This window comes from Perca flavescens, chromosome 18 (genome assembly GCF_004354835.1).
Source record: "Perca flavescens isolate YP-PL-M2 chromosome 18, PFLA_1.0, whole genome shotgun sequence".
In the NCBI taxonomy this organism is placed as follows: domain Eukaryota; kingdom Metazoa; phylum Chordata; class Actinopteri; order Perciformes; family Percidae; genus Perca; species Perca flavescens.
In genome coordinates this window covers 22,063,330-22,074,600 of record NC_041348.1, presented here as the reverse complement: position 1 = coordinate 22,074,600, position 11,271 = coordinate 22,063,330, and the positions used below count along the sequence as shown (strand labels likewise).

Here is an 11,271-nt window from a genome sequence, read left to right as displayed (position 1 = left end):
CCTATAAGCTTTTCTAGCTTCTTTGGGGGACCCATTCACTCTGCCCAATTGATCTTGTACCCCAACTGTATTATTGTAATGTTTGAAGTGGTATTGTGAATAAAAAAAATAAACTCATAAAAAAACAAATCATAATTCTAATATATCTGTATGGTATTTTCATTTTAATGTAGGAATAATCACATCATTCTTCCAGGTATGTTTATTCGTACATTATTACGCTGAAGAACGTTAAAGCGGTTGGTTACCATGGTGTTTTTGTTGTAGGTAGAGACAGCTGTGCCGCGAGGGCTGCATCTGACAAGCCGTGACGTCACTTTAGGCGGATTTTTCATGGAAAGTGCTAGAAGGAACGAAGCACACCCTGTTGGTTTGGAATATTCCTCCATCAGATTAAAAAGATCCTCATCCTTTACTATAAAATAAACGATGTACCTGGAATTTTGAATGAACATGTTTATTAGGTTGGTGCAGATATTTCTGCCTCAATAGTCTATAGCGGCTGCTATGAGACCTAGTCCGTCACCAAAATGTTGGTCTATTCAGTATCTATCTAGTACTATCTTTTGCATAAACTGCCACGAGGTGGCAGCAATGGTGCGCTGGGCACAGGTATTGACTTTGTTAGTTAAGTACTGCAGTATTTCCCAAGGTACAAGGTGTTCCTTTGCAACCAGCTGCTTTTGGGTGCATTGCGCTGACCTTTGTCTTGTTAAGTATACATAAAACACTTTAAGATTTGAATTATTACTATTACTAATTTCAAACGGCTGCACATCACCTCGCGCTAAGTGATTTTACCTTAACGTTACATTTTATTGCAATTCATTGAAGTCTTCCAAGGTTGTGCACCTGATTACTTCAATAATATTATGTATTCAGCATCTCTTCATGCGTTCATATCAACACTCCCTTTGATTTCAAGTCCGTATATTATAACAGTCGTTTTTGTCTGTTTTCTACCCAAATAGAACCATCTAGTAAGCAGTAGAAGGTGCTAGATGGTGCACCGCGGATGGATACGGCCGCACACTGAAACGGTTGTGTATAAAGATTCCTGTCTATTAAAAGGAAGTCCCTTTCCATTTCCCTGCGTCAGAGAGCAGAAGGGACGACGAATTGGTTGTATTTTATTCAAGATTAGTCAACGGAATAAATAAGGTATGGGCACGAGTATTTTTGCTTACAAATAGAACACATTATGCTCTTTAATATGTGTGTTTTGCTAACCCATCACTGAACTACGGCTGGATGTAACCACGATGCGAGCTCATGAGTCACGACGATAAACCGTAACGTTAGCTAGCTCCAGAACGGTCTCGTGGACTAACCGGCATATAATACCAGCATATTAATGTTTACCCTGTGTGCTCTCAAATCCTGTTACATAACGTTTAATCCGTACACGGTGGGATTTTCGTGTAACGTTACAGATAGCTAGACACTTTGCGATGCTGAGCGGTGTAGCTATATGAATGTGGCACTGTGCCGCACTGTTAAAGGCCGGGCTTGGGTTGCAGTAAGGCAGGTGTGGCGAACATGACCATGGTGAACATTCGCTCTGACTAGACCAGATCACAGAACAAGAGTCTCATTACAAAGCCAAATTCTTCCACCTCAAAACATTACGTTAAGTCTAAGGTAAGGGTAGAGGTCATAGTTTCTCCAAGCTAACGTTGTAGTATGTCGTTGTCACCCAGTGTCCTTTTAACGTTACACATAATAACGTTTTAAATACAAGTAACCTTATAGCGCTGCATTTCCTAAAGGTATCCTTATTTTTGTCTGTAACGTTAGCCGTTCCCCAGCACGTGTTTGCGGAGTCCATTGTCTGTCAGTAGACGCCATGTTGGTTAATGGCTACATCCGCCGATTTGTAGCAACACTATGGAAGCGGTCCAATTTTACGAAACCTGCGTGTTGACACGATTGAATTATGATCCCGTTTTATTTCTAATGAAACCGAAATAATTAGCACTTTTAAGTGGAATGAATCTCACACTTAAATTGCAATTTTAGCCTTTCATGGTCTATGGTTGTCTTCTGTTGAGTCATTGTGGTGTTTGTCAGCCATTTAATTTATTTAAAAATGATGTACACATTCTGTTTGCCATTTGTACAATTTTAAACCAAAGACTGTTTGCTCAAACATTGCGTTTTTCCTTTTGTGCAGATGCCTGAAGAAATGCACCAAGAGGAGGAGGCTGAGACCTTTGCCTTCCAGGCAGAGATCGCTCAGCTGATGTCCCTGATCATCAACACCTTCTATTCCAACAAAGAGATCTTCCTCAGGGAGTTAATCTCCAATGCCTCTGATGTAAGTCAGAAAGAGCTTGGTGGCATTTCCTGATCCTAAACAATAATTCAGTTTCACTTTCACATGCCTATTTAATGATACATGTAGTGGTAGCCTTTTATAATTATGATAATGCTTACATTTATTTTAGGACCTTGCATACTTTAAAAATGGTACCCAAGTGTTGATGTATTGTCATTGTGTGTTTTACAGGCTTTGGACAAAATTCGCTATGAAAGCCTGACTGATCCCACCAAGATGGACAGTGGCAAGGATCTGAAAATTGACATCATCCCCAACAAAGCTGAACGCACCCTGACCATCACTGACACTGGAATTGGCATGACCAAAGCCGACCTGATTAACAACCTGGGTACCATCGCAAAGTCTGGCACCAAGGCCTTCATGGAGGCCCTACAGGTACTGCAGTGGAACATGATCTAGATCACAGCATGTGGAAAATGAGGGCAAATGACACAGGGCAAAAACACTTCATTTAACCTTTATATTTAGTCTTAAATTGCTCTACAAAGAACTGAATAATAGGCATGTCCCCTCAATGTTTTAAAATGCATCTGGCACATTTAAAAACTACGCTGTAGCCTTCTGACTGTTGCAAGCCTTAGTCACACTTTTGACTGTTATATCCTGAAGTTTTAATTGTGTTCCTTCTAGGCTGGAGCTGACATTTCCATGATCGGTCAGTTTGGTGTGGGTTTCTACTCTGCCTACCTTACTGCCGAGAAGGTGGTTGTCATCACCAAACACAATGATGATGAGCAGTACGTGTGGGAGTCCTCTGCCGGCGGTTCTTTCACAGTCAAGGTCGACAGCGGTACGTTTCCTGGCAGTTACAAAATCAAAGTGCTTGAGATTGGCACCATTTGCATAATCCAAAATGTTTGCAAATAAGGTCGGTTACATAGAATTATGGCCTGTGCGATACATCTGGAACATTGTTTGCATAATTTGCTAGTTCCTGTCACTGACATCGGGCCCTATGCACACTTGTTTTGGCGTGACGTTATTTATCTAGATCCATAAGTTAACTTTTGGCACTCGGTGTGAAAATTACAATAAGGGTAATTTACAGTGTGAAATTATGATACTTTAACTTTTGCATCTGACACCATTATCGCCTAACATTAGATTTACGTGTGGCTGTACAATTCTGTTCACAGGTGAGCCCATTGGTCGTGGAACCAAGATCATCCTGCACCTGAAGGATGACCAGACGGAGTACATTGAGGAGAAGAGGATCAAGGAAATCGTCAAGAAGCACTCTCAGTTCATTGGCTACCCAATCACCCTGTTTGTAAGTATTACATCTTGACTTTTTATTTCAGGCTAGTTAAAACGGTTTCCATATCAGTAAAGTTAAACTTTTGATTCACAGGTGGAGAAGGAGCGTGACAAGGAAATCAGTGATGATGAGGCAGAGGAGGAAAAGCCAGAGAAGGAGGAGAAAGAGGAGGGTGAGGACAAGCCAAAGATTGAAGATGTGGGCTCAGACGATGAGGAGGACTCCAAGGACAAGAAGAAGAAAAAGAAGATCAAGGAGAAGTACATCGACGAGGAGGAGCTGAACAAGACCAAGCCCATCTGGACTAGAAACCCCGATGACATCACAAATGAAGAGTATGGAGAGTTTTACAAGAGTCTGACCAACGACTGGGAGGATCACCTGGCTGTCAAGGTAAATGCTACAAGGCAATTTCAGCTGTTGACTGATATGTGCCAGCACTGTGGCTGAAAATAAGTCAAACTAAGGTGAATTTTCCGCTTTTATAGCACTTCTCCGTGGAGGGCCAGCTCGAGTTCCGGGCCCTGCTGTTTGTTCCCCGCCGTGCACCTTTTGACCTCTTTGAGAACAAAAAGAAGAAGAATAACATCAAGCTGTACGTTAGGAGAGTCTTTATCATGGACAACTGTGAAGAGCTCATCCCAGAGTACCTGAGTAAGTTCACTTGGCTTTTTTTTCCATATCTGACAGTGTGTGCTACATCACTGCACTGACTCTTACCTCCCTTTACACAAAGCTGTTTTTGCTGGATGGGATACAAAGGCTGAATGTTGAGATGGTTCCAATGAGCTATGTTTTGTGTTTATCTCCAGACTTTGTCCGTGGTGTGGTTGACTCAGAGGACCTGCCTCTCAACATCTCCCGAGAAATGCTGCAGCAGAGCAAGATCCTCAAAGTCATTCGCAAGAACATTGTCAAGAAGTGTCTGGAGCTCTTTGCCGAACTGGCCGAGGACAAGGAGAACTACAAGAAGTTGTACGAAGGTTTCTCAAAGAACATCAAGGTAAAATAAATTATAAGTGCTACATTGGTTTGTTTATTATCTTTTTCATGAAGTTGTTAATGGAAGTTCCTCTTTCATAATGCACTCATCTTCAGTGCACCTCCATGGATTCATTAATCTTATCTTTTTTTAATCTAGCTGTACCCTCTAGCTTTCTAAGGCAGCCTAGTCATAGCTTTATTGGCCAGACATTTTAAAGGCACTAGATAGCTGGTGCAACTAGTTGTAGTATATTGTCAACCATTTAATAATCATGGAGTTGTGCTAAGTGTACATACCTCTTGGTACAGTCACTTAATGCTGTAGTCATGATTAGTAACTCGTAACCTGATGGGAGTGTGTACTATAAGCGTCTTCATTTTAAAAAGATGGCGTTTTGTATTTGCAATGCAACATGATCAGTTGAGTATTTAATAAATCAAGTCTAAAATTTAGCTGGTTAATCGATTTTAATCTTTCATTGTGATATAGGTTACTGGTGTAAGAAATTCGTCTTTGAATGGGCGTATAATCACAATTTGTTATCTGTAGCTGGGCATCCATGAGGACTCTCAAAACCGCAAGAAGCTGTCTGAGCTGCTGCGCTACCACAGCTCCCAGTCTGGAGATGAGACAACCTCCCTCACAGAGTACCTGACTCGCATGAAGGAGAACCAGAAGTCAATCTACTACATTACTGGTGAGTTTGTCTTTGAGAAAAGCTTCTCTTTGTTTTATTTCCCCCCCCTTCCTGATAACATGTTTTGTAGATTATCATTTTTTCGTAGACAGTTGCACCCAGGAACATAAGTAAAACTAGTATTAAATTGCCTTTCACTCACTTAACTTCTCCTAGGTGAGAGCAAGGATCAGGTGGCCAACTCTGCCTTCGTCGAGCGTGTCCGCAAGCGTGGCTTCGAGGTCCTGTACATGACGGAGCCCATTGACGAGTACTGTGTCCAGCAGCTGAAGGAGTTTGATGGCAAGAGCCTGGTCTCAGTCACCAAGGAGGGGCTGGAGCTGCCAGAGGATGAAGAGGAGAAGAAAAAGATGGAGGAGGATAAGGCTAATTTTGAGAACCTCTGCAAGCTCATGAAAGAGATCCTTGACAAGAAAGTGGAGAAGGTCAGTAATCCTAATGAGCAAATATTCATGTTGACCAAATGTTCCTTCATTTAGGTTAAGACTTCACAACTACAGTTGACAGTGTTTTGTTTGGAAACAGGTGCCCTAACTGGTCCTAACTTGTATTCTGGTGAGTTCAATACAGCTGCAAGGAGGTCCCTCAAGTCTTTGTCCTGAATGAGTTTTTGATTGACAAATGTGTTTTGACGAGTGATCAGTTACAAATGATTGTGGAGATGTAAACCCAAGAACCATAAATAACTTGTGAATGTGATCTAACATGCCTGTGTGTTTTTTTTTTTTTTTTTTTTTTTTTTTTTTTTTTGTGAAACTAGAATTATGAGCTGAAGTTTAACAATTTGGTCTAAATATTTCACTGGTCACAATGTGTGCGTGTATATAAAATTGTTTAGAAATTAAGATGTGGTGGAATTGGCCATGTTGGTGTGGTTTTTATTTCTAACATGACTGTTCCGCATGGTTTTTATTAACTTGAACTTTAGAATGGTTCCGCCTGCTGTCAAGATGCCTAATTGCATGTTGTGTTGAGTCTAAATGTCCTCTGATTGGCTGTCTCTACCAGGTGACTGTGTCCAACAGACTGGTGTCTTCCCCCTGCTGTATTGTGACGAGTACTTACGGCTGGACAGCCAACATGGAGAGGATCATGAAGGCCCAGGCACTCAGGGACAACTCCACCATGGGCTACATGATGGCCAAGAAACACCTGGAGATCAACCCTGACCACCCTATCGTGCAGACTCTCCGGCAGAAGGCAGATGCTGACAAGAACGACAAGGCTGTGAAGGACCTAGTCATCCTGCTGTTCGAAACTGCCCTGCTGTCCTCAGGCTTCTCCCTGGATGACCCACAGACCCACTCCAACCGAATCTACAGAATGATCAAACTCGGACTGGGTAAGGACACGCAGCGGCTAAATATTGGTAGCTTTTACATGCACGTTACTTGAATTGATAGCTAACAAATTACATAATTCTCATACCTGCAGGTATCGATGATGACGACGTCCCCACAGAGGAGGCCACTTCTACAGCCGTCCCAGACGAGATCCCTCCCCTAGAAGGCGACGGTGAAGATGATGCTTCACGTATGGAAGAAGTTGATTAAACAACCCACCCACCCCAGATTTCTAACACTTTAGCCTCACTTTTCAATTGTTCATCCTTAAAAATGCAGTTACTGCAAAACAAATAGTCATTCATGTTATGTGGTGGACCAGTGTTGCTCTTGCGTCCAGAGCGTTACTCTGCAAGACCTTAAAAGCGGTTTTGGTTTTTGCTGTATAAGTTCATGGTGACAACACATGTTTTAATGAGTACCCTGTTGCACTGAGTTTTAAATGTTGGAGTGGTAAATGTGTGACTATGGGAATGGTACATTCCATTATCAGATTAGGTCTGGAGGGTTTGGGGAGGTTCTGCTCATGTGCAACACTGCACGCTGCATGGAGAGAGGACTGTATGATTCCTTTGCCTGAGTCCGGGCTTGTCTGTATTCCAGGTCTTGTTTTGCAAAAAAATTAAAGATGTAATACCTATGTTTTGTCTTGGATTGTATGTGTTCTATGAGAGGGACTTTTACACAATTTTGAAACATCCACAACAAATTTGAGAATTTAAGAGCGTTATTTATTTTTTTACCAACATTTTGGATGTTGACTTGAAACTTGTTTGGGACTGTTCTTCCAGGTGACCACTAGGTGGGGACATGCTCAACAAGTTGCATATCAAAGTTAGTTTAAAAAGGCTTTACAGGAATTTGATTTGCCATTGTAAATTTGTATAAAGATTATAAAACTAAGCAGTTTGGAGTGTTCACACTAGAAAAGCAAATGGCCTGGATTTACAGAAATTTAGACTTGGTTCATATTATGTATAGTAGTATGTACCTTGTAAAACGAGTATGGAACTAGGTCACAGCAAAGGTAAAATGGCCTCTAAAGTTGAATGTTGTCAATAACCCCTCCATGGTCTCATCTGCTTAACTTTTCGTTTTCAGTGTTCATTCTCAAGTTGATAGAACATGCAATCGAACACCAAAGCTGTGAGCAAAACAAGTCACCTTTACATAGCCTAAAATCACAAATCTGCCTCAAAGGACTTCACAATCTAACCTTGGCTGGTGTAAGGGAATCTCCTTGAAATAACATTTTTGTTTAAATGGTTATAATTCCTATGGCAGTCTGGTGCTAATACTTTGACCTATTAGGCCCTGCAGTGGGTAACGGGCTGTGGTAAGTCTGGTGAGGTGACATTCTCTAACCCTGACCTAATGTACCTTTTTCATTTTTCTTTGAAACCTACTCTTGCCCAAACCAAAAGCAGATGCTTGTTAAACCATGCCTTGTGCTGCATTGTGTTTCCCACTGGCTTGATAGGCAGTTTAAAAAATTAGATTCAAATGTTTGACATTAAAAATTAGGTGTCATGCAAACATGTTACATAAATCGTATCATTTATCAGGGAATGTAGAAATGCTTGTTTATTCACAAATGTGTTATCAGCTTTAACTTGCAAAACAAATACAAGCGTTAGCAACGTGACGAAAGCACGTGGGCAGAAACGCATTGTAAAATACAGCCATAAACTGAATCTGTGAGTTTCTTGAAAGTGTGAGGCATCATCAGCTGAACTCTTTGGGGGAAATGTGAAGTATGTCGTCTTCCTGGAAGTCGTGTGTTTCATTCGGAGTGAGGGGGCGGCAGCAGCAGCTTTTCTGCTCTCACCAGTAAAAACTAAAGTGTGGGTGTCTGTCCCTCCTGAACACACACACACTCACACTCGCTCCAGTCAAAGTGATATTGGGGAACTTCAACTGTGTCATTCAGAAACATGCAGAAAACTGTTTTTGTGACACCTCTAACGCCTCCTGAATTTGACCACCTTCTTAATTTGCTGTATCTATGAATAATTTGCATAATAGAGGAGAATTTAAGTTATATCTGTGTATATACCCATGAAGTTTAAAAACACATATTGACCTGAAACACTGGCAAGATTGTGCCTTTTTAAGAATAATGCGCTGATACAGTCTTGGTAGTTATGTAGCAATGTTGGTTAGATACAGGATGCTGGTCTCTGGAACCAAAAGGTCACACCATAAAAATGAATAGTGATGATCCTTCTGAAACCAAATTAATTGTTGTGCAACTGTTATCCTCTAATTACGTAATTTAATTGTTGTGCATTTATCCTATTTTGGGTCTTAAGAATATTGAAATTGTTATTTAAAGCAAATTGAAATTTGGTAGTTACTGAGAAGATTGTGTGTTTATTTAGAATACAAAAAAGTCAAATGCAAATTAGACATACAGGAAATATCCTGATTGGTGACTTAAAAGAGCTATCTATGTCTGTAGTAAGATCTGTCTGGGTACGCTGAGGCAAAATTCCTGGTTAGGTTCATCAAGAGTCAGTGCAGGTTTCCCTCATGAAGTTAAAATGTGCATCTGGTCTGACTTGTTTCAAACAATAGACTTCCTGTGGAAACATTTGACTCCTGTGTGTAAATCTGCTCACAACCCACTAATGCTGAGTGTGTTACTTTGGGTGGGGTGTGGGGGGTTATTGTGACCTTTGTATCACTGTCACCTCCTCTCTATATTGTGTCTGATTTGCAGACATGCCATATCTGCTTAAAATGTGTTGATGTCCTACCTAAAGAGTTGTTCAGTCACACAGACTTGTCTCTATTATATATGTCTCTGCATTATTTTATAGTAAATATATACCTTAGTGTGTTAGTGATGATAGCGGTGTTTGAATGACTGAAGACCTGCAGATAACATGAGATAATAAGAAGATGTAGCTTGGCTTACTGTATATGCGGCAACCACACCATCCTGCAGGCCTGTATGCAAAAGAGGCGTGATTAAGTTTCCATGACATTTACAGTGCAGAAATAACTCAATTACTACTTATAATCTGAAACAACTTTGTTGCACACATCATGCATAGCATTACTTCTCATATTCGACAGCACTTGGTAAATACTAGAGACAGGAACAGGATTAACACCCCCGCTGAGTAGGAAGGAAGCAAGATGAAGAAAAATAAAAAACAATCATGTAGTAAAGTATAAAATGCCACAAACCATGAACACGATAACCTAGAGTCACACATGCTCACAGTGTTTGTGTTACACATACGTACAGTAAAGCATCGGGTGGTGGTGGCCTGAAGGTTAGAAGGCGTTCTTGTGGTTCCAATGCTGCTTGCATAAAACTTAGAGAAGTTCAACATTTGGGGAAATAGGCTTATTCGGTTTCTTGCCGATGATTAGATTTCTTTCATGTTTGTAGCGTAAAAAATATTTTTATTATTAGTTTTTTTTTTTCTTATATTTCAGAGTGAGAGACAGTAGATAGACAGGAAAGGTGGGAGAGAGATGGGGGATGACACGTAACAAAGGGCCGCAGGTTGGACTCAAACCTGGGCCACTGCAAAGGCCTCAGCCTACATGGGGCGCACGCTCTTACTGGGTGAGCTAAGGTCACCCCTGTAGTGTAAAAATTAAGCTATCGTTAGCAGCTGACTAATTTAGCTTAGCACAACGACTGGAAAGAGGGGCAAACAGCTAGCCAGGCTCTGTCCAAAAGTAACAAAATCCACCTGACAGCAACTATAAAGCTCACGAATTGACACGCTATACTTTGTTTAATCCATACAAAAAGTGTAAAACTGACAACTTGTGTGACAGACTACTTCTTGTTGGGACCAGTTAGCTACCTGGTTCAAAAAAGATGATGTTGTGCACATCCATGTAGTTGCTGGTGCAGGACAAACAAGGGAATGTTCAAAGAAGGTAAAGTCCGCACAACAGCTTAATGCTACTGAAAAACACTAACAGAACTAGTCTGGGACATAACAACCGTAACCCCAAACAGATTAAGTAAACATTGGACTAAACCAGGCTAGCCGTTTCCCGTCTCCAGTCTTTGTGCTAAGCTAAGTTAGCTAACAGCAGCCCCATATTTAGTGTACAAACATGTAAGTGTTATCAATCTTATATAAATCTCAGAAAAAAAGGCCAATACCTGTATTAACCAAAATGTCTCAACTTTTCCCGCCCTTAACAAAGCCATGAACCCCCTAGCTTGTCTGCTCCGAGTCATCCCGGGCATTGCCGAAACAGTCAGAACCTCATGCTGGCTAATAAAAACCCTCATCCCTGCAGTCAGAGCAAGAGCCCAGAGTGACTGGCTGTTGGGGGCTGGAACCTGAGGTCCGCGGCCCGTCTCAGCCCTCCATATCTCGTTTGTCATTTGCATTATTGAAAAGAGGAGAGGACCGGAGACACTCACGTTGTGACGCACTACTCCAAACTAGTTGGGGTGTAGGACGTTGAAATGAGAGGTGCGGGGAAATTCCCCCATCGAGCAGCTGTGAGATTAATAAACCAGGGGAAAATGTTTTCTCGCACTTCAGTCAAACACGATCTTCAGTTTGATGTTAAGTGAATCATAATAGTGGTCGGGTTTATGAATCAGTGTAGCATGCAAAGAGCAGCTTTGTTTCGAAAAAAACATGCCGTTTTTTCTTTTTC

General features: G+C 41.2%; 1 protein-coding gene and 1 long non-coding RNA gene across 2 annotated transcripts; one reads left to right on the top strand and one right to left on the bottom strand.

Annotated features, from left to right (window-relative positions):
* The first annotated feature begins 1,045 nt into the window (after positions 1-1,045).
* On the top strand, positions 1,046-7,264 carry hsp90ab1 (heat shock protein 90, alpha (cytosolic), class B member 1). The gene is made up of 12 exons (XM_028605766.1): positions 1,046-1,161; positions 2,174-2,317; positions 2,510-2,716; positions 2,972-3,131; positions 3,478-3,611; positions 3,693-3,992; positions 4,088-4,253; positions 4,412-4,602; positions 5,134-5,281; positions 5,438-5,706; positions 6,290-6,623; positions 6,716-7,264. The coding sequence occupies exons 2-12, from the start codon at positions 2,174-2,176 to the stop codon at positions 6,832-6,834; spliced, it is 2,172 nt and encodes a 723-aa protein (XP_028461567.1). The 5' UTR covers positions 1,046-1,161; the 3' UTR covers positions 6,835-7,264.
* Positions 7,265-9,495: 2,231 nt separating this feature from the next.
* On the bottom strand, positions 9,496-10,986 carry LOC114573768 (uncharacterized). Its single transcript, XR_003694949.1, has 3 exons — positions 10,763-10,986; positions 9,879-9,950; positions 9,496-9,576 (listed from the first exon to the last, which is right to left on the bottom strand). It is a non-coding gene; the product is annotated as an uncharacterized LOC114573768 (long non-coding RNA).
* Between the last annotated feature and the right edge of the window lie 285 nt (positions 10,987-11,271).

Coding starts and splice junctions, on each gene's coding strand:
- hsp90ab1 (XM_028605766.1), top strand. CDS start 2,174: ATGCCTGAAGAAATGCACCAAGAGGAGGAGGCTGAGACCTTTGCCTTC. Junction 2,318..2,509: donor TAATCTCCAATGCCTCTGAT/GTAAGTCAGAAA, acceptor TGTGTTTTACAG/GCTTTGGACAAAATTCGCTA. Junction 6,624..6,715: donor AATGATCAAACTCGGACTGG/GTAAGGACACGC, acceptor TCATACCTGCAG/GTATCGATGATGACGACGTC.